The sequence below is a fragment of the Natator depressus genome, chromosome 16, assembly GCF_965152275.1.
Source record: "Natator depressus isolate rNatDep1 chromosome 16, rNatDep2.hap1, whole genome shotgun sequence".
NCBI lineage: Eukaryota > Metazoa > Chordata > Testudines > Cheloniidae > Natator > Natator depressus.
The window spans coordinates 4,264,088-4,292,041 of NC_134249.1; the positions used below are offsets into that span (position 1 = coordinate 4,264,088).

Genomic DNA, 27,954 nt, shown 5'->3' on the forward strand with positions numbered 1-27,954 from the left:
GCACTGGACTCCACTCCTGTTTGGTATAAATGCCTCCTGTGTAGTCTGCACTGGTCTCTACTCTTGTTTTCTCTACATATTGAATTTTAATTTTTCCGTGTTCCCAGTTGAAGCACAGGTCTGCTCGGAAAAGTGACTGTGAAATGGCATTGTATGTTCTTGTGTTTGTGCCTCTTTGATCTTCAGTTCAAATCTGCTTGGCTTCTAAACTAAATGATATTCTTGTCTCTGTCTTCACCCTCCTTGCCTCTCCATTTACTGCTCCATCTCCCCTTCCCTTTCAGATCCTTGAATTCACCTTCTCCAACCTGTGTCTGGAGTACCCCTCTGGTTGCTTCCCAGACCCTCTCCAGTCCAGCTTCCACCCCCTGCACCCCATTGAAACAGCTCTGTCCAAAGTCTCTACTGGCCTCTGCCTGGCCAGAGCTCAGAGTCAGTGCTCTGCCCTCCTCCTCCTCCACCTGGCAGGGCATTTTCCGCAGGAAAAGATGAAATGTTTCATGTTGACTTTCTCATTTCATTTCAATATTGTCAAAATACTGTCATTTTCAATACGGTTAAACCATTTTGTGTTGAGTTTATTGTTTCTATTCATTTTGATTAGACTTTAATATCATTAAAATATTAATTTTATAATATTTTGCGTGATATTTAATACTACATAAAATATATTATATTTAATATTTTAATAAAATAGTTGAAAGGAAAAGAATCAACATTATCAAAATGAAATATTTTGATGGTTTTGAATTGAAATTTTTTTGAAATTTTGTTTCATGGGAAATTTTGAAATTGCAGCTTTTCATTCCAATTTGAAACAAAAATAAAATAAGTATTTCAAATGCTGGAGTTTCCCATGGAATGGAAAGTTCAGTTTGTGAGCAGCTCTACTTTAAAGGAAGTGCTTTTCTGTTTTTGTGTTCACTGGGCTTAAAGGGATGTGTGTTTGCAAAATAACAGTAATACTTTTCTTGGGGAGTGTTACAGACTCTTGGTCCAAGGATGATGAGAATGACGAGGGGCCTGGAAAAACTCCCAGGACGAGAGATTGAAAAAATTGAGATTGTTTACTTTAAAGAGGAGATGAATAAGAGTCAGCATGATAAAAGCATGTAAAGTAACGAATGGTCTAGAGAAGGGAGATTGGGAACTTCTCTTCTCAGTCTCATAACACATGAAGAAGGGGGCATTCAATGAAATTAAAGGGTGACAAATTAAAAACTGATTAACAGAAACCCTTCTACATACAACACGTTATTAGACTGTGGAACTCCTTACCACAGGAACTTGCTGAGGCCAAGAATTTAACAAGACTCAAAAAGAGGTTGGACATTTATATGGATAACAAGAACATCCAGAGTTGTTATGATTAATGACAATAAACATTTTGGAAGGGACATCAAACCTCAGGCTTCAGGGCGTGAGCCAGTTTCTAACTGTTAGGGTACGTTTAAACTGCAATTAAACACCTGCCCCTGGCCTCGGTCAGTTGACTCAGGCTTGTGGGGCTCGGGTTGCGAGGCTGTAAAACTGCTGTGTAGATGTTCAGGCTTGGGCCCGAGCTCTGGGACCCCTTGAGGAGTGGGCCCCAGAGCCCGGGGTCCAGCCTGAGCCCGAATGTCTATACAGCAATTATTAGCCCTGCAGCTCGAGCTCCGCAAGCCTGAGTTAGCTGACCTAAGCCAGCCACAGCCATGCCACGGGTCTTTTATTCCATTGTAGATGTACCCTTAGAGACCTAATGCAAAGGTCACATTATCCCCCATCTGACCACTACTGGGTTTTCACACCTTCCTCTGAAGCAGCTGGTACTGACACTGCCAGAGACAGGAGACTGGACCAGGTGGATCATGAGTCTGATCCAGTCTGGAAATTCCTATGTCCTATGACCCCACACATGGAGCTAGAGTGATTTTGCTGACTTTTCCTGGTCTCCGTTGTTTCCTGTTAGCTCCCATTGGAAGATACAGCAGTGCTGGAGTGTCTCCTTATAAGGCAGAGTGAACTAGGGCCAGGGATGGAGGGATCCCGCAGGGAGTGACCCTTGGAACAAGCCAAATTCAGAAGCAGGCTTAGGGTGAGGTTTGTACTGTGTTGGTCTTGAAGTTAATAATTAAGCCAATCCCTGAGGGGGTGAGTGTGGGTACTAGCGAGTGTGTGTGTTGGGAGCAGGGGAGGGCCTCTGGCTGTTCAGTAAGAGAAGCAAACACAAGGCTAGTTTTATTTGTAAGCTAAAGCGAGGTTCATAGCTCTGCACTCCTGAGAACTCCATAAAACCAAACCTGCGTGCAGGAAGGAAAACGGACTGTAGCAAGGCCACTGATTTCAGTATCAGAGTCAAACACTGACACAACATACGAAGTTGTTGAAATCTATTAGAACATCGGCCTAGTGAAATCTGCCTCTTCTTCTCTACCTCATCTCTCAGAACCACACTGCATGTGTGAACAGTGACTCAGTCAGTGCGGTGGCTGAAGGGTGGTCCAGGGAATGGTGGCGACACAGCAGTAGCGAAGCCAGCAAGCAGATTCTCTCTTACAACCCTAGCAAAAAGCATTCAGGTTTTTTAACTTTCTGCTTTGGGGAAGAAGTTGCCACAAGTTTGGCCACAAAGACGTTGTGGTAGTCGGCAGTCTCAATCAATGACAGCATTCCTGTAGGTGCAGTACAACTGCTGGTACTTAGCTAGGGGGAGATCAGGGAGAACAGCAGCATAGAATCACAGAAAAGCTGGACGAGCACAAGTCCATGGGGCCGGATGCGCTGCATCTGAGAGTGCTAAAGGAGTTGGTGGATGTGATTGCAGAGCCATTGGCCATTATCTTTGAAAACTCATGGCGATCTGGGGAAGTCCCGGACGACTGGAAAAAGGCTAATGTCGTGCCCATCTTTAAAAAAGGGAAGAAGGAGGATCCTGGGAACTACAGGCCAGTCAGCCTCACCTCAGTCCCTGTAAAAATCATGGAGCGGGTCCTCAAGGAATCAATTCTGAAGCACTTAGAGGAGAGGAAAGTGATCAGGAACAGTCAGCCTGGATTCACCAAGGGCAAGTCATGCCTGACTAATCTAATTGCCTTCTGTGATGAGATAGCTGGCTCTGTAGATGAGGGGAAAGCGGTGGACGTGTTGTTCCTTGACTTTAGCAAAGCTTTTGGCACGGTCTCCCACAGTATTCTTGTCAGCAAGTTAAAGAAGTATGGGCTGGATGAATGGACTATAAGGTGGATAGAAAGTTGGCTAGATTGTCGGGCTCAACGGGTAGTGATCAATGGCTCCATGTCTAGTTGGCAACCAGTATCAAGTGGAGTGCCCCAACGGTCGGTCCTGGGGCCAGTTTTGTTCAATATCTTCATTAATGATCTGGAGGATGGTGTGGATTGCACCCTCAGCAAGTTTGCAGATGACACTAAACTAGGAGGAGAGGTAGATACGCTGGAGGGTAGGGATAGGATACAGAGGGACCTAGACAAATTGGAGGAATGGGCCAAAAGAAATCTGATGAGGTTCAACAAGGACAAGTGCAGAGTCCTGCACTTAGGACGGAAAAATTCCATGCACCGCTACAGACTAAGGACCGAATGGCTCGGCAGCAGTCCTTCAGAAAAGGACCTAGGGGTTACAGTGGACAAGAAGCTGGATATGAGTCAACAGTGTGACCTTGTTGCCAAGAAGGCCAATGGCATTTTGGGCTGTATAAGTAGGGGCATTGCCAGCAGATCGAGGGACGTGATCATTCCCCTCTATTCGACATTGGTGAGGCCTCATCTGGAGTACTGTGTCCAGTTTTGGGCCCCACACTACAAGAAGGATGTGGAGAAATTGGAGAGAGTCCAGCGGAGGGCAACAAAAATGATTAGGGGACTGGAACACGTGACTTCTGAGGAGAGGCTGAGGGACCTGGGACTGTTTAGTCTGCAGAAGAGAAGAATGAGAGGGGATTTGATAGCTGCTTTCAACTACCTGAAAGAGGGTTCCAAAGAGGATGGATCTAGACTGTTCTCAGTGGTAGCTAATGACAGAACAAGGAGTAATGGTCTCAAGTTGCAGTGCGGGAGGTTTAGGTTGGATATTAGGAAAAACTTTTTCACTAGGAGGGTGGTGAAACACTGGAATGCGTTACGTAGGGAGGTGGTGGAATCTCCTTCCTTAGATATTATTAAGGTCAGCCTTGACAAAGCCCTGGCTGGGATGATTTATTTGGGGATTGGTCCTGCTTTGAGCAGGGGGTTGGACTAGATGACCTCCTGAGGTCCCTTCCAACCCTGATATTCGATGATTCTATGATGAATCATCTCTGCACTTGTCCTTGTTGAACCTCCTCAGATTTCTTTTGGCCTAATCCTCTAATTTGTCTAGGTCCCTCTGTATCCTAGCTTGCTAGCCCGAGGTTGGCTCTCTCCTGTTCCACTTCATCCCTCACACAGCTCGCCTATTGGCTGTCTAGGGAAGCACCCACTTTTAGAGGAGAAAGAAATTCAAGAGGTTCTCAAGGGTCTGTCCTGTCCTCTTTTAAATCTAGGTTTGGATGTATGCTTTGGGTATGTGGCTGAGACTTGGGGAAGCTCAGAGTCCAGCGAGTGCCTTTCGTAACCAAGCCGAGCCATACACTGGCTGACAGGACAGAACTGCTAACGTCTGAGTCATGGAGTCCCACATGGTGGATGAGTTGATTCTTTTGCTTGTATTATTATTATTGCAGTAGCACTTAGGAGCCCTAGTCATGAATCGGAGCCATGCTGTGCTAGGAGCTGTACAAACCCAGAAGAAAATCGGCCTTCCATTTCTGCAGTTAATGCCATGAATATATAGTAGGTCCTTCACTCGAGTTTCAGGGGAGTTAAGTCGCTAAGACATGTAGCTTCAGTATTTTGCAATATTTGCATCCCAATTGCAGCCAAAATCATTATTGTTTTTAAGTATTATTGTTTGTCTCCATTAAGTGTCTGAAAACATTCTCCTTTAGCATGGCTAATTCAGAGCCAACATGTCATTTACTTGAGGGGAGCAGGACAGTGTGTGATGGTTTAAAATAGTCAAAGCCCCTCATCCTCACCAAGATGGGTTCTCATGCAATCTGAGAGAGTATATGTGCTCCCAGGCGGGAACTTCCACAACTCAAATAATTTCCTGTCCTTCATCCTGGGGTGTGAAAACCTTGGAAAAGAGGGTTGGAGAGACAGCGGTGTGGGTGTGTGCGTGTGGATACAACAGTTGCATCTATTACATTCTGGACACATTGATTCCTCCCATCACGGGGCTCCAGAAGTCCCCTGTAAATAACAGTCTGCAGGGTAGGAGTGATGGGCTAATAACTTCTAGATGCTAGCAAGCATCTGTCGTTTGAAGTAGTCTGAGTTTTGCAGTGTCTGAAATGCTCTCTTCATTGCCAGTGTGTCTCCAGAGGCCTCTGCGGGGCTGGAAAGGAGGCCCTGGAGTTCCAGGCTAACTCCTGGGGCTGATGACTGTCTAGGCTGGAAGGAGGCTCTTTGGCAATGGCTCCTGATGTCTTCTTTGTTGTCGTCTTACCCTCCAGGTGACCGTCTTCATCTACTCGGACTTGCTGCTCTTCACTAAGGAAGATGAGCCAGGGCGCTGCAATGTGCTGAGGAATCCTCTCTATCTCCAGAGTGTCAAACTCCAGGAGGGTGAGTGTGCCAGCAGGCAGAAGCTTCTTTGTGCCAGGCTTTTGTGGACATTTTCTGGCTGTTGATTCTAAATGGCTCGCTGAGATGGCTGGCCCATCAAGGCACAGTGGGCGAGTGGTGCAGCCCAGGCAGCATGCCGTCACTCCCCGTTGTTTCTTGGTGTTGCAAGGGTTTCAGAAGTACACGATTTCCCCTCCTGCTTGTCCTGCTGAATGTACACCCCATGGGAGGAGCTCAGGACAGGCAGAGAGCCTGCTTTCCTAGCTACCCTTCCCTGGGGGTTCCAGCCAGCCCTGCCCATCATCACCTAACACAGGCTCCAGTCTGTTCATATTCCAGAGGCAGGTAGGAAGAACTCTGGTTGCCAGGGAACTGCAGATGTCTTGCAGAGACTGTCCCTTGCTGCGAACAGGGAGTGGACAGGGCTCTTCTCCAGGGATGATGGGCTGTCCCTTCCAAGGCTGCTGCGTGCTGTGCAGTTGCCATGCTGAGCTGTCCTTCCCTGTCCCACCGGTGCCATATTGTTTGCAGCAGTGGCTAGCTGAGACAATGAGGGAAACGAAGTCTTGAAGTTTCCCCTCTGGTGCTTTAACAGAGCACAGCAGCTTCTTCCGCAGGTCTGTGACTAAGCTCTAGTGACCTTTGCTTACCCCACTTCCTCCTTCAACCGCCTACGGTTTCCCTTCATAGCCAGCCAGGGCAGTTTCTCCCGTCCATGCCCTGACACACCGATTGGGCTGGGAGCCTTCCTCTCATGCTGCCTGCCTGACATGGCCGCTACACCCTGCTGATGGGCTGGCTGCAGGGACTGTTACCAGCAGAGACTGCTCCAGCAGTGGGGAGTGATCTGAAGCAATTGATTCAGTTGGGATGCTGGGAGGGGGTGGGGAGGCAGCATCTAGTCTTGGCTGTTGAGATACAAATGAGGAACACCCCTTCCCTGACCCTAGTTCCATGCCTCTCCTTCCCTGGGGCAGCCAGCATACCTGGAAACATGTACAGCCCCCAAGTTCGCAGCCCCCAAGAGGCTGCTGCTGAGGCTGGAGATGACATGGATGGTGGGTGGCGGGCGGGAGGCAATGGAGTGAGATGGAGAACTGAGGAGTGGATGGTAGATATGGCACTGAAGGACTGGCCTGCTCATTGCTTGGTGTTCCTGGTTTGCATTGGTGGGTTGTGCAGACTGGCTCACAGCCCACAGCTACCCCAGACCTTGGCCAGGCGAGCCTAGCACTCGTCTTGCTGTGTAATTGGTGCAGGTGAAGACATCTCATTGATGGGCGACCTGCTTGGTCAGGGCAGAGGAGTGGGAGTGGCTGACATTCTGTGTGGGTGGAGTCGTGAGGTGCTGCGGACCTGGTGCACTGCCTGCATATCCCCACCCATCTCCTTCCCTGGCCCCAGGCCTGAAGTTGCTGTGGAATAGGGTTTCCCACCCTCCAGGATTGTCCTGGAGTCTCCAGGAATTACAGATTAATGTTTAATTAAAGATTATGTCATGTGATGAAGCCTCCAGGAATATGTCACCCGCCTGTGGAATCAGGCTCTGCTGTTTGGTATCCCAGTGTAGATGGCACTAGGAGTCCACATCTACTGCTGAGAGGGCACTCTCTGGAGCGGGGCTGTCCTTCCCAACTAGTGATTTACCCAGTGTTTCCTGTTTGTGAGTTTCCCATCACTCCTCCCGCTGATTTGAAATCTCTGGGAATGAGTCTTGGCTGTCAGCTTGTTCCAGTTCCTTGTGAGCTCTGGAGAGAGAATATTTGAGTTGTTTGTGACATGCAAATATCATAGTATGTTTGTTTCTTTTGCATGAGTCACTTAGGATTGCCTTTTTCCAGGATCTTTCTTCCAGTGAACTCATTCACTAGACTATATGGGGAGAGCAGACACAATGAGGGATGACACAGGAAAAGCAAACTCATTTAGAAACAAGATTGAATATGTGTGAGAATGGTTTTGGCACTCCTACCCCAGCGCAGGTTGTGTCTAAAGAACGGATACAGAAATGTTGCCCTTTAGAGTACGTTGGCCCTTGGAGCTGGGGATTGTGTCTCAGCTCAAGGAGAAATGCTCACACGAGCTCTCATCGAGCTTGCATTCTAGGGAGAGTGTAGCCGCAGCCACAGGAGGAGCTAGCAGCCCCCGGCCCATCCCATCGGGATGTCCTTGGGACGGCTGGTCCCTCCCACCACTTGCACTGCCAAGGCTGTGCTCTGGCTTTAGCTCGCTAGCTGTATTTCCCCTCGAGCTGTGAATCGCACCCAGCTCGAAGTGTAGCCATCCCCTGAGGGGAGAACTTTTCTGTGGGCATCAGGTGCATGTTTGATTTCCCAGCTGGGCCCTCTGGCTGAGTCGTTCAATGGCCCTCGGAATCGTAACTGCTGTCAGGTGGCTGCTTTCTCCTGCACCTGGTCAAGAGCTTGGAGGAGTTGGCTCTGCTCATGGCTATCGCTCAGGTCACTCAGATCCTGCACTGGGATGTGCCGTCTGCTCCTTCATGCAAGCTGGATTTCTCAGGAAGCTGTCTGTTACTTATTGCCTGAGCAAGCACAGGGAACCCCTCCAGAAAGGGATGTTTCTTTTCTGCCTTGCATAACCTTTAGAGTGACCTTCCCTAGGAATCCAGCTGTCAGTGCCGTTTGCTTCCAGAAAGTAGCCTGCTTATGGATTACACAAGTCTGGTGCAAAAACGTGTCACCAAGCCAGAGCCAAAGCGAAAAGCTGCCAGTCCCTTTTGGCAGCGACTTTCTGCTCCTCTCTGAAATAACTGAATGGCACGTTACTAGGAACAGGCGTATTGCTGAGCGTAACAATTGAGACAGCTCCGGTACACTGAAGACCATTGTGATGTTTCCTGTTTCTGCTGCTCGCTGCACTGTGCTAAAGCAAATCAGTATAATCGGCTTTACAATGCACAGTCTTCCTGCTTTATAAGCCCAGCTTGGCTGATGAGCATCACGCCAGCCAGTGTTTCCAATGTAATGGGGTGAGCGTCCCTGGTAGATACTGTGGGAATTTCCATCCCAAAGTTACTGGCTTGCTGGGACCGTACCCCTTGGGGTGGAGAAGCTTCAGATCGGGAACGGAAAGGGGCAACAATACATAATAGCCCAAATCAGGGATTCCACTGAGAGATCTTCCCCAGCCATGCTCCTTGTCCCCACCCTTTTTGCACTCCAGAGTAGGAACAGAGGCGTCTCCATTTGCATGCTGCTCTGCCGGCCCAGTGCTCAGGGCATTGAGGAGGCACCATGCTTTAAGCAGCCTCTTGTATGGTAATTAGCCCCAGGATTGCAACACTGTCCCCCTGCCTCTGCCAGTCACATGGCTGGGCCTGTCCATTCTTGCTGCTGCTGGCTGGAGCCAAAGTGGCCGTTAGCCATTACTCGGTACTTTGAAGTGGGCCTTTGGCAATGGAGTGAGCCTTTGCTCTCAGTTTGGAGGTGCCCCCAGAGGCTAGTCTCCCTGTGGATGAGTGGCCTCCTCCAGGACACCCCCTTGGGGCAGCCCTGCAAGTGGCTCCTCGCCTCAGTGTCCCTCTTGGGTATCTCAAAGGACTTCACTTAAGGTTCTTACTTAAACAGCACCCCTCCTGGGGGCCAGCTGATTACAGCAACTTTGTGCACACAGTCTCTACCAAATCCCCGTGCCTAGTCCATATCCCCCATGCACACAGTCCTTGTTCTCACCACACCCCAGCTCTCCAGCAAGAAGAGGGTAGCGCGTCCATCCCTCCGCTGCTCCCCTGCCTCTGGTCCTGGGCTCTAACTCTGCAGCTTAGAGCCTGCAGACATCTCCTTCTGCTGCTTCTCCTGGGGACCCTGGGGACCTCTATCAGCAAACCCCTCTTTCTTCTCTTCTGCCTTTAACCTGCCCCCAGGAACCACTGTCTGTCTCTGTCAGCTCCCATCTCCTACCCTTTGCCTGGCTGACTCCTGACTGACCTTCCGTAGCCTCCAGGTGCTGTCCCACTTTCCTCATTGGCCCAGTGGGAAGCCCCTGGTCTGGACCAGGAGTGCTGAGCCCGGTTTCATGTAATGGGCCAGCTGCCCTGTTCCACTTACTCTGCATCTGCAGGGACCCGGGAACTGCAGTTGTTGCAATGCACTGCCAGCCCACCCCCTTTCCCACCCCACTGGCCTGACAGCAGCCTCTCTGGTACCTGCCAGGCCGTGTGGGGCTGAGCAGCTCTTTCCTTTGCTCCTGGTTTCTTGTCGTCTGCTCACCTGCCTCTGAAAAGCGGGGTGGGGGGAGGGGGTGCTGAACAGCTGCTGCTTACAGGGCCCCCATTACATACAGTGATTGTTGGCTCTGTGGGGACGTGTCTGACCTGCAGGGCGTAATCTGTGCTGGGCGGTTCTGTGTACAAGGCATTTCTTCCCCTTCAGTGCATTACAGCATATGCCCAGCAGGCCAGAGAGGGACTCTGCCTGCCTTATGTTCTAATACACTGTAAAGAATCTTATCATTTGGCCCTTGGCTTTTTGTGTTGCTTTCTCTCTTGTAGCATTTCCCTGAGCATGGCTGATAACAGCCTGTTTCTCTGTCACAGCAGAGCTGGGACGGCGTTTGACAGACCGTTATTATTCATTATTGGTTAGGGCTGGAGACTGTACAAGAGGGCAGAAGCAGGTATGCCCGGACCCTGTTATTATGTAACTTTTCCATTGCAATAGCATCTAGCGACTCCAACCAGTGCGGAGCCCCATATTCAGGGGCAGTTCCTGTCTCAATGGGCTCACATCTAAGTGAGAGATGCAGAGGCAACAGGCCTGCTGGGGAGTGACTAGCATGTGTTTTTGCACAGCTGATATCATATTCGACTCTCATGCTGTGGGCACTTGCCAGAATGAGCACATAGAAAGGTCAGGTTCCTCCCTAGAGAGAATGAGCAGGTACGCCCGGTTCCAGCCCTAGAGAGCTTCCAACATAAGGAGCCCAGATACAATGGGCAGGAAGTGAGGGTACCAACGACTTTCCTTTCATTCCGTCTTTTCCTTGCTCATCGGTTTTTAACCCTGGTCAGTTCTGTGTTATCTGTTATCTGTAATGGCATATATCACATTGGAAGATGTGCAGGTGACCAATGTGATTGATGTCATCATGTGCCAGCAATGCCCCTCTGCCACGTACATTGGTCAAACTGGACAGTCTCTTCGTAAAAGAATAAATGGACACAAATCAGACGTCAAGAATTATAACATTCATAAACCAGTCGGAGAACACTTCAATCTCTCTGGTCACTCGATTTCAGACCTAAAGGTTGCAATATTAGAACAAAAAGACTTCAAAAACAGACTTCAACGAGAGACTGCTGAATTGGAATTAATTTGCAAACTGGATACAATTAACTTAGGCTTGAATAGAGACTGGGAGTGGATGTGTCATTACACAAAGTAAAACTATTTCCCCATGTTTATTTCCCCCACCCCTCACTGCTCCTTGGACGTTCCTGTTAACTGCTGGAAATGGCCCACCTTGATTATCACTACAAAAAGTTTTCTCCCCCCCTCACCGCTCTCCTGCTGGTAATAGCTCATGTTAAGTGATCACTCTCCTTACAGTGTGTATGATAACACCCATTTTTTCATGTTCTGTGTGTAAATAAATCTCCTCACTGTATTTTCCACTGAATGCATCCGATGAAGTGAGCTGTAGCTCATGAAAGATTATGTTCAAATAAATTGGTTAGTCTCTAAGGTGCCACTAGTACTCCTTTTCTTTTTGACTAGGGAAGTGTTATTTACCCCTTCACATAACACGAGAATCAGGGGTCACGCAATGAAATTAATAGGCAGCAGATTTAAAACAAACAAAAGGAAATATTTCTTCACACAACACACAGTCACTCTGTGGAACTCGTTGCCAGGGGATGTTGTGAAGGCCAAAAGTTAAAGAATCCTTATTGAGATTACAGGGACAAACCATCCTGACATGTAGAAAGAATTGTAAATATGGCAGGCGACCAGCTTGGCTTAACAGTGAAATCCTTGCTGACGTTAAACACAAAAAAGAAGCTTACAAGAAGTGGAAGATTGGACAAATGACCAGGGAAGAGTATAAAATTATTGCTCGGGCATGCAGGAGTGAAATCAAGAAGGCCAAATCAGACCTGGAGTTGCAGCTAGCAAGAGATGTTAAGAGTAACAAGAAGGGTTTCTTCAGGTATGTTAGCAACAAGAAGAAAGTCAAGGAAAGTGTGGGCCCTTTACTGAATGAGGGAGGCAACCTAGTGACAGAGGATGTGGAAAAAGCTGAAGTACTCAATGCTTTTTTTTGCCTCTGTCTTCACGAACAAGGTCAGCTCCCAGACTACTGCACTGGGCAGCACAGCATGGGGAGGAGGTGACCAGCCCTCTGTGAAGAAAGAAGTGGTTTGGGACTATTTAGAAAAGCTGGACGAGCACAAGTCCATGGGGCCGGATGCGCTGCATCTGAGAGTGCTAAAGGAGTTGGTGGATGTGATTGCAGAGCCATTGGCCATTATCTTTGAAAATTCATGGCGATCGGGGGAGGTCCCGGACGACTGGAAAAAGGCTAATGTAGTGCCCATCTTTTAAAAAGGGAAGAAGAAGGATCCTGGGAACTATAGGCCAGTCAGCCTCACCTCAGTCCCTGAAAAAATCATGGAGCAAGTCCTCAAGGAATCAATTCTGAAGCACTTAGAGGAGAGGAAAGTGATCAGGAACAGTCAGCATGGATTCACCAAGGGCAAGTCATGCCTGACTAAGCTAATTGCCTTCTATGATGAGATAACTGGTTCTGTGGATGAAGGGAAAGCAGTGGACATGTTGTTCCTTGACTTTAGCAAAGCTTTTGACACGGTCTTCCACAGTATTCTTGCCAGCAAATTAAAGAAGTATGGGCTGGATGAATGGACTATAGGGTAGATAGAAAGGTGGCTAGATTGTCGGGCTCAGCGGGTAGTGATCAATGGCTCCATGTCTAGTTGGCAGCTGGTATCAAGTGCAGTGCCCCAAGGGTTGGTCCTGGGGCCGGTTTTGTTCAATATTTCATTAATGATCTGGAGGATGGCGTGGATTGCACCCTCAGCAAGTTTGCAGATGACACTAAACTAGGAGGAGAGGTAGATACGCTGGAGGGTAGGGATAGGATACAGAGGGACTTAGACAAATTGGAGGATTGGGCCAAAAGAAATCTGATGAGGTTCAACAAGGACAAGTGCAGAGTCCTGCACCTAGGACGGATAAATCCCATGCACCACTACAGTTTAGGGACCGAATGGCTCGGCAGCAGTTCTGCAGAAAAGGACGTAGGGGTGACAGTGGACGAGAAGCTGGATATGAGTCAACAGTGTGCCCTTGTTGCCAAGAAGGCCAATGGCATTTTGGGCTGTATAAGTAGGGGCATTGCCAGCAGATTGAGGGACATGATCATTCCCCTCTATTCGACATTGGTGAGGCCTCATCTGGAGTACTGTGTCCAGTTTTGGGCCCCACACTACAAGAAGGATGTGGAAAAAATTGGAAAACATCCAGCAGAGGGCAACAAAAATGATTAGGGGACTGGAACACATGACTTCTGAGGAGAGGCTGAGGGAACTGGGATTGTTTAGTCTGCAGAAGAGAAGAAGGAGGGGGGATTTGATAGCTGCTTTCAACTACCTGAAAGGGGGTTCCAAAGAGGATGGCTCTAGACTGTTCTCAGTGGTAGCAGATGACAGAACCAGGAGTAATGGTCTCAAGTTGCAGTGGGGGAGGTTTAGGTTGGATATTAGGAAAAACTTTTTCACTAGGAGGGTGGTGAAGCACTGGAATGCGTTACCTAGGGAGGTGGTGGAATCTCCTTCCTTTGAAGTTTTTAAGGTCTGGCTTGACAAAGCCCTGGCTGGGATGATTTATTTGGGGATTGGTCCTGCTTTGAGCAGGGGGTGTTACTAGATGACCTCCTGAGGTTCCTTTCAACCCTGATATTCTATGATTCTATAACTGGGTTGAAAACAGAACTAGATAAATCCCTGGAGGACAGGTCCATCAATGGCTGTTAGGTAAGATGGTCAGGCTGTTAGTGTCCCTGTATCCCAATTGCCAGAAGCTGGGAGTGGATGGCAAGGGATGGGTCACTGGAAAGTGCCATTCTGTTCATTCCCTCTGAAGCATCTGGCACCAGCCACTGTCAGAAGACAGGATACTGGGTTAGATGGACCATTGGTCTGACCCAGTGTGGCCATTTTTATGTTCCTGTGACTCCTCTTATCCCTTGCAGTGGGTATAAAATGTCTGAGGTAGGGTTTTGGCTCCTCTGTACTTCCTCACACCATGGTAGGTGGTTAGTCACCTGGCCAGTGTGTTCTTCCAGCCCCGGAACTGCCTACGTGTACATTGCCCAGCAATGACCCTGCCAAGGGGTGTGGGAAGGGAGGGGGGTGCCTGCAGAGGTAGGGTTCTTTGCTTATGTCTGTAACTTTCCAGAAGGGCATTGGCTGCTCAGAAGGGAAATCAGTCCCAGTGGCCATGTGTTTTGTCCTCCTGTATTAAGCAGCCACCTGTTATGACATTGTACTATTGTAGGAACCCAAATACAGTATATACAACGGCTCAAGACTGTAACTTTCCCAAGGCATCTACTAGCCAGTGTCACTGTCCCCTTATCGGGCGGCCTCTGTTGTGGGACGATTGTGTCTGAGCGTAGCCAGCCCCTCGGGGAGCTGGATTATCAACCTCGCAAACGGGCTGTGGTGGCGGCTTGGGAGGCCATTCTCCTGCCTGATAGCCACATTGTGCTAAGCAGGCCTTGTTGCAGCCGGGCCCTAGCTCTTCAGCGTGAAGGAAGCGAGGAAGGGCCACATTTGGGGGGAGGGGAGAAGTGGGAGTTTTGTACACTAAGGAAGAGTAAAGGGAAATGGCTATTAAACCCCAGTATCAAGTAAATGTCCTGGCCTCCTACTCTCCAACCTCCCCAGAGTGCAACGTACTAGCTGGAGGCGTCCTGCAGGGTCGCCCAGAATGCTGGCGTTGGCCGTGCAAGGCAGATGTATCTGGGGCAGCCCTGATGACTGTCTGGGTTAAAATGCTGTGGAGGTCCTGGCACAGGCCGGGTAGGAACTGTCTTGGGGTGCTGGTGGGATGCCCGGGTATGTGGGAGTGGTAAGTCGAGAGGTGGTGTGTGAGCTATTGAGCAGCCCCTAGTGGCCACTTTGGAACCTGCGGCAGGTGTGGAGGAAGCCGTGGGCCCTTTCAGGTGCAGGAACATACTTCTTCGCTTTCGTAAAGAAATAAAGCAGGCCCTGGACTCCCAGCCCCATTACTTAGTTACAGTAGCACAGGAGCATGAGGGTGTTTTCCAGACCCTAACTCACCCAGCACGGGACATGGCAGAGCAGAGCTCCGGATGCCTGCAGATATGCATTGTGCTAAAGTGCTCTTTATCTGACACCTCTCCAACAGCATTCCCAGCATATCTGGATGTCACCAGCATGTTCTGGGACTTGGGCACAACTGTCCCTGAAAAGGGGGCATCATGCCCTTTAAAACCAAGGCCCTGCAGGGTCCCTCAGTCTGCCCCAGCCCTGGTAGTTGGAGTGGGGGAAGCCTGTAATCCCCCAGCCAGTGCTCACCAAAGGCCAGCAGAAAGTCACTGGAAGGAAAAAGCTGAGCATGCTGCAGTGTTGTGTGCACTGTCTTTGCTGCTCAGGGGTAGACTGGGAAGGATTAGATTTTTATCGGTCAAAGCTGGTAAACGTCGATTTCAGCACACCTGCAAAAACTGATCAAAATCAAAATGTGCAGAGAGGCGAAGTAAGGAAAACACTACTTGAGAATGTGGTAGGGTTTGATTGGAGGATATTGACTTGGTATATTTTGACATTTGATGTTGACAGTTTCTGTCTTAACATCTATAAAGCTTTAATATTTGGAATCTCAGCATCTACTGTCATTAAATAATTATTGTCTGACCCCTCAAATTTCCTGCAATATGAAAATTTAAATTGATAAAAATAATAAAAAATGCTTAAACATATCCCCTGATATTATCCATCAAAATTCTAAAAAAATAAAAATCGAATTCTGCGGTGGCATCAGCCTCTCTGCAGGGTCCCCATGCCAGCTGTGAACTCCAGGGCTGCTGACTGCACTGGGATGGTTAGTCTGCAGTTCTCTGGAGAATGTGAGGCCACCTGGTTCCGTCATTAGCACTGCACATGCTGTGGGAACAAAGCAGAGCTTGTACTGACTTTGCCATTAGCAAGAATCACACCTGAGCATGAATTGCAGCACCAGCCTGCTCCACACAGGAGACAACATTTTAAAAGGCACTTTGCACTGGGGGCAGGGGGCATGGCGCCCCAGGGGAACATCCTCCACTAGGTTGAATGTCCTGCTGTAAAGTCCAAGTGGCCCTGCTGTGTGTTGACTAAAACTCCTTGAGTGAGCCTGGGCTCAGGTGCCTGGTCTGGGCTGGCTTTCCCAGGGCTTGGCAGAATCGGAGGTTCTCCTTCCCTCCAGCGGATCTCATATGGAGGACAGGGGGCATCGCTCTCAGCAAAGTCTGTCAGTGGAAAACACCAGCCAGTCTGTTAGCTTAGCTGGTCCCTGGCGCTGCGGGAACCGTCTGGAGCAGAGGCCTAGCAGCCTTCCTCAGCCACGCTGCGCTGAACGGGGTTAGGAGATCAGGAAGCTTCAGGCTTCACAAAGTAAGGACTGTCGCTTTGGAATGACTCATGCTGTCCTGTCACCTTCTGGGACCGTCTCCCTTTCCAAGGGCCACGCAGGGAGCCAGCTCCATGGAGACAGGTCTCCTGGAGGGCCTGTGCTGGCAATGTCTTTGCGGGATAAAAGACCCTGCAGTACAGTGACAGCTGGCCCAGGTTGGCTGACTCGGGCTTGCCGGGCTCGGGCTGTAGGGCTAAAAATTGCAGTGCAGATGCTTAGGCTGGAGCCTGCACTCTGGGACCTCCCCCCTCACAGGGTCCTAGAGCTCGGGCTGCAGCCCAAGCCTGAACCCCTACCCAGTGATTTTTCAGCCCGGAGCCCGAGTTGGTTGTCCTGGGCCAGCCGTGGGTTTTTATCCCTGTGTAGATGTAACCAGAGAATGCAGAGGAAGTGTTGAGCCGCCGCTTCCTGAGTAGCGGCTCCTTCCGCCCCCTCATGTCAGAGGCCTCTCTGCCTGCCGGGGATGGGGGCAGGGCTAGGAGGAGTCAAGTCCCTGGGGCTGTTCCACACTTGGAGTTGGCTCATGGGGCCCTTGTCAAGGTGACAGTCTTTGGGGTTGCATCCCTTTTCCCTGCACTGGAGAGTAGGAAATGGAGCAGCATGGCAAGGCTGTGATTGCTGAGAGGCACAAGCACTCTGCCTCCTTTGGCATTTTGTTCCTGCCGTGTAGCTTGTCTTCTCTGCTCTGTTTGTCTTTCGCCCCATCCCCCTTTGGCTCAGACATGTGTCCCTGTCCTGCATGTGCTGTGCAGATGGGAGGGATGTGGAAGGCAGCCTTGCTACAGAGGATCTTTCCATCTCACAAAGGACTTAGCAGAAATCCAGGGGGCTCAGAGACAGGCGATGGGAATGACCAGGGACAGAGAGAAACTCCCAGTCCGCAAGAGATTGGGAAGATTGGGGCTGTACCTTACAGAGGAGACGAATACGATGATAACAGAATACAGACTAATGCATGAACAGAGAAGGTATTTCAGGAGCCTCCATTCAGCCTGGCTTATCACACAGGAACAAGGGGGCGTTCAACAAAATGGAAAGGCAGCAAATTCAGAACCCATAAAAGGAAATGTTTTTTTACACATTGTGTAATTAGACTCCGGAACTCCCTGCCACATGAAATTATTGAGAAAAAGAGCTTAGAAGGCTTCAAAATGAGACTGGGCATTTATACTGGTAACAAGAGTATCCAGAGCTACAGTAGTAATAGCCAAGAGTTTGTCAGGACTCTTGGGGGTTAGACAGAAGGAGGAACTGTCCCTGGGGACAGGTTATCCCACAGCAGCGTCCCTACACATGTTTCCCACACCTCCTCTGAAGTAGCTGGTGCTGGCCACTGCCAGAGACAGGACACTGGGCTAGATGGACCTTGGGTTTCTGATGCAGTTAGGCAATTCCTGTGTCCCAATGTGAATTTAGGAGATTCCTTTCCCCAAAGCCCTAGGATGGAGAGGTTTTCAGTGATCAGCAAGGAGGCCAGGGGTAAGTGGGTGTGTCTGTGTATAATGACAATTGCCTGTACTAGCTCCAGCCTTCTAATTCCCAGAGACCTAGGTCTGCAACCTGCCAGGAGGGCAGCCATTTCTGAGTGACATTCCCCTCTGATCTCAGTGCTGCCAAGGGGGACTGACCCAACCCATGTGCTGCACAGCTCCCAGTGGAACAGGGCCCTAAGCAGCCCTTTGGTTTGCTTCTGCATCATGTTGGCCCTTGCCTGCACAGTGCATTGACCAACCCCACCAGGCTACAGCTGCGGCAGAGAGAGGGACCTTTTTCAGGGAAATGAGCCTGGAAAAAAGCCCTAATTGTGCAGTGAGTAAATGGTAAGCACCTCCGCTTTCCAGACCAGCGCCAGTTTGCCTGCTGCATTAACCCTGATCCACCCCCGTGGAAGCCTGCCGCAGCAGACATCGCTCCCAGCTGACAACCTGCCTCGGCAAAACTTCAACCTTTGCTCATTAAATGCAACCCCACAGCTAATTCCTCTGCCAGTGCCAGAGATCTTTGCTTGTGGAGGCCCAGATGCAGCCAAAGCCTGATTTTGGCCTTGTTTTTTTCCTTACAGGTTCTTCTGAAGATCTGAAATTCTGCATCCTCTACCTTGCAGAGGTGAGTGTAGAGCTTTGGGAGTTAAACTCCACAGAGCTTAAAATGTACTGCACACTAACCAATTCTTTGTAGTGGGGATAAAGCGTGGACAATGGATCGATCTCACTTCTCTTTTGAATTAGTTTGCCAATCGGGAAAGGAAACATAAATGGCTGCAGCCAGCGTATATGAGTAAGAAGCTGTTAAGTGGAATCTGTGACTCAGGAGGCAGTGAAGCATTGATGCCTGTACCCTTTCCTCCCCGCCAATCCGTCTGGGGGCAGATCTTTCCCCACTGCTCTGACTTCTGATTGGCGCCTATGGATTCTTTAGCCCACTCATGGATTTCTTTGCCAGTTGGTTTTGATTTGACTTTATGGGTGGTTTTCTGTTCTTGCCTTCAAAATCTCAGATTTTTAAACAATCAAATAGGAACAACCAAACCCAACACATAGTAAATTCCTATTTATCCAGTGGCCTTGGGTAACTGGGCATTGGGATAGATGGAAGGGCTATTTTGAGCTGCATATAATCCCGTCAAGTTTCTTTTACTGCTGAAATGGGATTAGGTCTCAGGGACTGCAGGTAACTGCTCAGAACAGCTACACAAACACAAAGTCATTAATGAGCACTATGAGGTGCTAAGAGGCTAATTGAGAAGTAATTAGCTGGTAATTAACTAACAAGGTTTCAGGGAGGGCACACAGTGGATTCAGATAACTAAGATTTTCAGATAAAGAGCATTTGCATAACTGGAATTACACTGTAAAAGACTGCTTTAGAGAAACAGATCTAAAAGAGCATACGGATTGGAAATGACTGAATGTCATCTACATGTTTATAATCACTTGTATTTTAGCCAAGTTTCCTTGGTCAGAAATGAGCTGAGAAAGCTGCAGAACTTGTTCTTTGTGAAATGAGCCTACCCAGTCACCAGATCTTCTGCCTGCTTTTTGTTTTGATTTTTTGCAAGTAACTCCATGTTGTTCCTGATTTCAGGGCAGGAGTTTGGATCTAGAACTTGCTGTGTGACCATGGCACAGTTACTTTCCCCCTCTCTTTGCCCTCCTACTCTTTGTTTGTCTTGACTATTTCAATTATAAGATCTGTGGGGCAGGAATACTCTCTCCCTATGCTGAAATCTCCCGACTCTGAAATCTCTCCCTATGCTACATACAGCACCTAGCACAACAGGGCCCCACCCTCGTTTGAAACCTTTTCACACTACCGTAATACAAATCAATAATAATAATTTTGTGACCCTAAAATGTAGCATTTTGCCCAATTGTCAGTTTCCCCTTGACGCACAGAGCATGTCAGTGGGAAAGTGCAACCCTTGTCCAAGGCTATGGCTACACTACAGCTTAAGTGGACATAAATTATGTCTCTCCAAGGTGTGAATTAACCACCCCACAAACGACAGAATTTATGCCGACTTAGCACTGTGCACACCGGCCCATATGTCGTCGGGAGAGCTTCTCCAGCCAACTTAGCTACCGCTGCTCGCAGGGGGCTGGAGGAATGAAGTCGTGGGGAGAGCTCTCTCCTGTTGGCTTAGAGTAGCTACACAGCGTTTACAGTGGCATACCGGCATCCATGCCAGGACCAGAAGAAGCTCCCTAAAAGTGGGGGGGCCACCGGTGCCTGAACTGTGGCCACGCCCCTATACCCCTTCTCCCCGAGGCCCCGTCCTCCACTCATTCCTCTCCACCCCCTCTCCCCCATTGCTCGCCCTTGCAGCTGGTGAAAAGTGGGAGGGCATAGCCCCCTGTCCCTCCCCGTTCCGGCGCCTCTGATTGGTGCAGCTGTGCCACTGTAAACTCTCTAGTGGAGCCCTAGCCTAAGCTCCATTTTGGATTCCAACGTACCATTTTTGGAGGTTTAGATCCGATAAACAGAAACATTTTGCAGGAGTTTTTTGTGCAGAGTTGGCTTGTTCTTGCCAAGTGGTAGTGAAATGCTAAGCTCTGTCCTTTTGCCGGGTTTGAATGTCACTGTGAATCTGTCCCACAGTTCTGCTCCCTGGTAGCCACAACTGATACCCTGGCTAACGTGGTGGTTGGATCAAAAGCCAGAAACATTCACTTCTTGCTCTTCCCTGGCATTAATTTCTTCAGCCCTGCTGCTGAGGACTGTAGCTCTGGATTTAGGCCAGTGATACAGGATTTAGGAAGCCCTTCTTCTCCTTGTCTCCACTTCTCTAAGTTATGTCTAGCCTTCTGATTTCCACTGTTCACCTTAGTCTGAAAGCCAAGGGAATACTTTCAGCCGTGTACTGTGGCTCGTCAGCCAGCAGGGGTTGCCCATGCTTTGATCAGTGAAAGCCTCTATACACAAAGATGACATCGCCCTAACAGTGCATCTCATCTCTGCTGAAAAGCTATGGCCTTTCTCAGACTTGGGGGATCACTGCCATCCCAGCCAGCATCTCATTAATCTTTCCCTTCCACCAGTGCCACCCTCTCTCTCTACCCAGTCACTCCCTACTGCTAGAAAGAGCACAGAGCCTTTGTGCCTGGTTCAGGCGGGTGCAGAACAAGGGTAGACTCCCTGCCCAACGTGGTGCGAGAACTGGTTGAGGGTGTCCAAGGGAGCTGTACAAATTGCATTCTTGCCTGAAAATGCTGGGCCTGCCCTGTCTCAGTGAGGGCTGGAGCTGGCAGAGGGAAGGGGAAATGTTCTTTCTCTGTTTTTTTTCACTCTGCTTCCTTTGTGTGTTTTCCACCCGCGGTATATATAGCGAGGGTCACTCCCTGTCCAGTCAGGCAACGACGCCTGCTTTGCTGCTTTAGGGGAGCCCTTCATGCAGCACTGGGGGGCGGGGAGGGGGGGAGAGAGGAAGGGATTTAAAAAATAAAACAATGTGATTGTGAATACACAAGAACAGGCAGGGGGCTCAGGGAGAGCAGGTGAGGGGAGATAGGTAATGATGAAGCATATTCCTTCCATAAAGCTCAACATAACAGAGCATAAAAGAGCATAACAGAGACATGTCATTCCAACTGTAGAGGGGGGCAACTGAGGCGCATGAGGGGAAATGACTCGCCCAACATCATACCTAGGGACTACCAAATTCATAGTCCATTTTCATAAATTTCACAGTCATAGCATTTAAAAAATCTTGAATTTCATGGTTTTAGATATTTAAATCTTAAATTTCATGGTGTAACAAAGCATGAACATGTATTTAAAACCAGCAAAATATAAACCTGTAAAGCCCTTAAGTCAGCATCTCTCAAGCTGGGGGTCCTGACCCAAGAAGGGGTTGCAAGGCAATTGTAGGGACGGGAGTCTCAGTATTGCCACCCTTACGTTTCACTGCTTTCAGAGCTCGGCAGTTGGAGAGCAGCTGTCTGAGCACCCAACTCTGAAGGCAGGACCGCCACAAGCCACAGCACAGAAGTAAGGGTGGCACTGCTGTGATCCCCCTTATAATAGCCTTGCAGTCTTCGGGTCAGGACCCGCAGTTTGAGAAACACTGTGTACTTTTGTATACTTTTACCCAGCCCATAGCTTAGTATAGGGTAAAAGCACACAAAAGACCAGATTTCATGGGGGAGACCAGATTCCACTGTCCATGACGCGTTTTTCACAGCTGTGAATTTGGTAGGGCCCTAAGCATACCTGTGAGTCAATGGCAGAGACAGGAATAGAGCTTGTGAATCTTGACGCCCTCATCTTCTCCCAGTCGACATGCTGTCTCACTGCCATGACCAAGAGGTTACTGTCCTGGGAGCTAAGGAGAATAATGCAGCTGTTGCCAGTGCTAGACTAAGGGATGAGGGAGGATTGGTGGGTAAAGTACAGGCCTGGGAGAGAGGACCGCTGGGTTCCAGTCTTAGCTCTGCTACTGACTTACTTGGTGACCTTGAGCGAGCCACTTAAACTCACAGTGCATTGGTGGGGTCATCTGCAGTGGATGGGGGTTCTGGGACTGAATTCATTGTCTGTTGAGTACTTGGAGATCCATAGATGTACAGTGCTATCGAAATGCAAAGTGCAGCTGTTAGCCAGAAGAAAGGCGCATGAGAGTTCTAGTGGTCAAATTGTGGTGGGTGGGCTCACTCCAGCTTTCCCCACAAAACCAGCTGTGCCCACTTGAGGTGGTAGAAGGAGGCCGTGACTCACATTAGGTTATGGGATCATCACAGTCAAGTTCCTCCGTCTTCTTTCGTGCACTGATCAGCAATGAAATATCAGCCCAGCTTTGATACTTGACAGGGTACTGGAACAAATTCTTAATCGGTTTGTAGGCACCTAGAGGACAACAGGATTATGAGGAATAGACAAGATGGATTTTTTTAAGGAAAAATCATGCCAAACCAACCTGATTACCTCCATTGACAGGGATACTGGCCTAGTGGATTGGGGGAAGCAGCAGACATGATATATTTTGATTTTAGGAAGGTTTTTGACACAGTCCCACATGACAGTCTCCTAAGCAAACTAGGGAAATGCAGTCTAGATGAAATTACTACAAGGTGGGTGCACAACTGATTGAAAGACCTCATTCAAAGAGTAGTGATCAATAACTCGCGGTCCAACAGGAAGATGTATCTAGTGGGGTCCAGGAGGGGTCAGTCCTGGGTCCAGTACTGTTCAATATTTTCATTAATGACTTGGACAATGGAGTAGAGAGTATGTGTATAAAATTTGCTGATGACACTGTCACAGTTTTGGGGTAACTGCACCTGTATTGCCTTTCTGTGATCTCTCAAGGGCACCCATTTAAAGGTTTACAGCTCCCAGCTGTCACCCACGTCTCTCTCCTTCCAGACCAGGGTTTTAAGGCTGCACAGCTCCATGAATTATACTGTGATATCCCCAGCAAGCCAGTCTGCCTAGCCTTTGCTTTCTCTCTGAGAACTATGACCAATATATTGCCAGCAGTCACAAGTGTCCAAACAGCTCCTTCTGAGCAAGCACCTTTATTCTTAAGGTAAAAGCACCACAAAGAAAACATATTAAGACAATAAAGGTTGCTATATGCAGGCTAAAAGCTTACTATAGGTCAGCCCTCAGTCTCATGAGCCCCTGGTAGTGTTCAGTCTTTCCAACCGTTCCATGAGAATTGGGGCACCCTTTGGACAGGAGGCCCTGGCTGTTTACTGGATCAGAACGAAGAGCCTGAGTCAGTTTGAACTCTGGCTATTTATCCAATAGTCCTTTCTTTGTCTGTTGGTCTCTGGAAAGCCAGTTTGAAGCAGTATGCATGAGCCGCCCCAGGTGTTGTTACTTGTCTGGTGGGTTCCAACCTAGCTGATTTGCCTTAATCTCCACCCACTGTTCGTAGTTCCTGGAGGAGCAGTGCAGCCCTGCCCCATGGAGTAGGACACTCCATTCGTTTAAAGCAGTGGACCCCAAAGATATTACTAGCATTGCCCTATCCCTCCCAGATGCCAAGTTGGGAGGGTTGCTGCCCTTTGGAGGACAGAATTAGAGTCAAAACAGCCTTGATGAATTGAGTAATTGGTCTGAAATGAACAAGGTGAAATTCAATGAAGACTTTCTCCAGTTAAGAAGGAAAAATCAAAGCTTAGCTACAAAATGGGGACTAACTGCCTAGGGGTCATAATGCTGGGAAGGATCTGGGGGTTATAGTGGATCACAAAGTGATTATGAGCCTATAATGCAGGGTAGTGCCAGGGTGTATTAACAGAAGTGTCGTATGTAAAACATGGGAGGTAACTGTCTTGCTCTGCTCAGCACTGGTGAGGCCTAGCTGGAGTCCTGTGTGCAGTTGTGGGCGCAACACTTTAGAAAAGATGTGGACAAATTGGAGAGAGTCCAGAGGAGAGCAACAAATATGACAAAAGGTTTAGAAAACCTGACCTGTGATCAAAGGTTAAAAAACTGGGCACTGTTTAGTCTTGAGAAATGAACACGGAGGGGGGACCTGATAACAGTCTTCAAATACTCTAATGGCTGTTATAAAGATCACAGTGTCCACAAAGGCAGGACAAGAAGTAATGGGCTTAATCTGCAGCAAGGGAGATTTAGGTTAAATATTGAGGAGAAAGTTCTAACTCTCAGGGTAGTTAAGCAGTGGAACTGGTTCCCAAGGGAGGTTGTGGAATCCCTGTTACTGAGGGGGTTTCAGACAAACATCTGTGCGGGATGTTCTGGGTTTACTTGGCCCTGCCCCAGCGGGGGGCATGGTGAGAAATGGACTAGACTAGAGAACTTCTCAAGGTCCCTTCCAGCCCTACAGTTCTGTGGTTAGTGCCAATGGTATTTTAGTTATCATCTTTGGGCTTCAGAGTACCTGCCCCCCGGTACAGGTAAGGCCAGTGCTTACTTCTGTGAGCTATTGTTTCAACCTGACCACAGAGTCAGGCAGGCATCACTCCATTCATTGGCTATACTAGGTCACATTTTCCAGGTTATCTTCAGAGTTGTGTGGGCTAGAGACTCAGTCTGTTTTAAATGAAAGCTGAGATTCTGGAACGCAAGTTGACAGCCTTAAAAAAAAGAAAGTCCCAGGTGTCCGTGCTTCCCCGAGCCAGCAGTGTGTGCCCCTCAGAGGGGCTGTCCTGGTCGTCCTGATGGATGTGCTGTTCCGTCTGGGCGACAGCTGCGTAACTTCCCTTTTTGCCTGGGCACAAAGCTCAGCCTCCCTGCAGACTGTGGGAACAGAGCCTGCTTCCTTTTGTAAACAGTGCTTTCCCGCTGAGTGTGGCTGGCTCCAGACTAGAGCCAAGGGAGGGAGGCCAGGACAGCAAGGAGACAGCCATGGCTTGCGACAGGAGTGTGCCAGAGCCTCACTGGGAGCGAGACTTCTGAACTGACATTGAGGTTACACAGTCAGATTCACGGGCACCCTTGGCCTCACTGGGCTGTCTCAGCCATGCAGAGCTGCCAGTGACGGGTTTACAATGGCTCCAGTGGCTCCATGGAGCCTGGCCCATGCTCAGAAGGGGCCCTGGCCTGCTCCACTTGCAGTGCACCCCGAGACCCCGCTGGCTCCCCCCGCCCACCACTTGCTCCTCTCGGCCTGCCTGCTGGCTGGCCGAGGGCTCCTCTCCACCCCCTGGCCAGACCCCAGTGCACTTCCAGCTCTGGGCACTCTCTGCTTCCCACCACCTGTGGGGCCCCGCCTGTCTCCCTGGAGCTGAACTGCCTGGGACTGGTGCAGAAACCTGGACAGTCTCAGCCAGTTGGGGGTGGGTGGGGAGGGAGAGTCATTGCAGAGGGCTTGGCTGGGCCCCTCCAGGCAAGTGCGTGTTGAGGGAGCCTGGCCGGGGCAGGACCTGGCCTGGCTGATTGCGCCACTCCTGAGGGGCTGGAACTATTCCCCGCCCTGGGACCAACCCTGGCTGTGCTGCCGGCTCAGCCCAGCAGACAGTCACCTCCCAGCAAGGCCGGTGAGTGTGGTGGGAAGGCAGGGCTTGGGATAGTGGGTCTGTGGGGAGTCTGGGGGGGGGTGGTGCTGGGCTGTGAAGGGGTGGGGAAGAGCTGTGTGTGTTGGGGCACTAGGGATTGGGGGTTCTGTGGGGGGGGGGGCTGGGCAGTTGTGGGGCTGTGGGCAGGGGTGGTGTTGTGCAGGGCACTGTACATCTGTGGGTGGGTCTGGTGGGGCTCTGGGCATACTGAGTCCGGGGGGGCTCTGGACTTAGGGAGTCGGGGGGGAGGGGCTGTGTGGTGTGGCATGGGCCTGGCCCTGAGGGGAAGGGGCACGCTGGCAGCACAGGGCCGGGCAGGCCACTGTGTGTCTGGCAACTACCGGTTTGTAAATAGTGCCCTCACATTGGGCGGAGCAGGGTCACCCCTGCCAGGCCATGCCCCGTTGCCCCTGGCTGGCCCCTCGCTCTGGGGACTGACCTCCCCACGCCATGCTCCACTGCCTCCATAGGGGCCCACAAATATGTTTGGCGCTGGGCCCACAAAAGGTTAATCCGGCCCTGAGAGCTGCTAGGGCCTGCTGGCAAACCTGGCCCAAGATGAGTGCATCCTGCAGTGATTCAACTGCCTCCCACCCTCCAAAGCGCAGCCGCATGCAAGAATGCAAGCGGGGGAGACTGGTTCCCTTGGACTCTGCCATTGCTCTCTTCTCAGTGTCCCTGTGGGGATAGCACCACTGGATTCCCCGTCCCTCACTGGCACGGCACCCCCCTTCCTCTTCCTCCTCTTTGCCAGCGAATGGTCAATTCAGCACAAGGTGCTTCTGCCTGAGGCCTGCAAGAGCTCCATCAGGAGGTGAATTTCAAATGGGAGGTGATCTGCAAAGCTGAGTAAAGAGGCTTGTGCCCCTCTTACTCCTGGGGGAATTTTGCGCCTAAAAATTCAGTGCACAATGTTAAAATTCTGCATATTTTATTTGTCAAAATAATGCAATATAATCATCCTTCTTTCAATTATTTTGGTAATTTATTTAAACTAGAATACAATGGATGGAGAATGGGAGTGGGGAGCATTGGAGGAAATCCCCAAAACCCCTCTGTCTAATAGTAATGTTGCTAGGTTTGACCCTTTATTTCTAGGTTTCAGAGTAGCAGCTGTGTTAGTCTGTATCTGCAAAAAAAAAAAAAAAAAAACAAAAAAAACAGGAGTACTTGTGGCACCTTAGAGACTATCAAAGTGCCACAAGTACTCCTTTATTTCTAGTTATTAGTCAACAAATATATGCAGCTGTATGCTCAGTGTTACATCATAGGAACTGAAGAGCAAGTGAAGGCTGGAGAATCAAAGTCACAATTTATATTGGCTACTGAGCATCTCCAGAAAGGTCAGTAGCAGTTCATGGAGCACATTGTGATAGGAATTTTTTTCAGTCCAAAAATTTAGATCAATTCTAATCACTAAAGCACCATAAGCATTTGTAAGGCCATACTGTCCTTTATTACAGCACTCTGGCCATGTAAAGGAGCCTTAAAACTTTTACACCTGTTATATACTCCTGGGGGAATTCACTAAGAACAATGGGAACAATTCACTAAGCAGGCAGGCTAGAACTAGATAAGTTCATGGAGGATAGTGTCCATCAATGGCTGTTAGCCAGGATGGGCAGGGATGGTGTCCTTAGCCTCTGCTTGCCAGAAGCTGGGAATGGGCGACAGGGGATGGATCACTTGATGATTCCTTGTTCTGATCATTCCCTCTGGATCACCTGGCATTGGCCACTGTCAGAAGACAGGATACTGGGCTAGATGGATCTTTGGTCTGCCCCAGTATGGCCGTTCTTATGTACATTCTGCTCTGTCTGAGGGGACAGAGCCTGCCTCCTCAGAAATACCCCAAAGCCCTGCTGAGTGTGCTGCAGTATTGAGTGAGAGGGACAGCGTTTCCCTCTCTCTCTCACACACCATGACTGCTCAGCCCCCCGACCCCCGCTGGTCATTTACCGCTCTACCGATTGCTCCAGGCGCCCGACTGACCAGCCTACACTGCTGGGGAGGGGCATGTGATCACTCTTATGGCTTCCCTTTGCTTCCCTGTCAGAAGTCCTTTTTCTGCAGGGAAGCAAAGAAATCTGCGGGGGACATGAATTCTGTGCATGCACAGTGATGCAGAATTCCCCAGGAGTACCCTCTATGCTTATCTAAGATGGC

The 27,954-nt window shown here is 49.5% G+C and overlaps 1 protein-coding gene across 7 annotated transcripts in view; it reads left to right on the forward strand.

Annotated features, from left to right (window-relative positions):
* Positions 1-27,954, forward strand: part of RGS3 (regulator of G protein signaling 3) — a 242,348-nt gene that overhangs the window by 137,041 nt on the left and 77,353 nt on the right. For all 7 annotated transcript variants that reach the window (XR_012642096.1, XM_074973668.1, XM_074973669.1 and 4 more), the window contains 2 exons: positions 5,534-5,645; positions 18,384-18,427. Coding sequence is in view for 6 of the 7 variants with exons in the window: in XM_074973668.1 (XP_074829769.1) it covers positions 5,534-5,645; positions 18,384-18,427 (156 nt within the window). In the remaining variant the exon portion in view is untranslated. The remainder of the gene's footprint in view (positions 1-5,533; positions 5,646-18,383; positions 18,428-27,954) is intronic.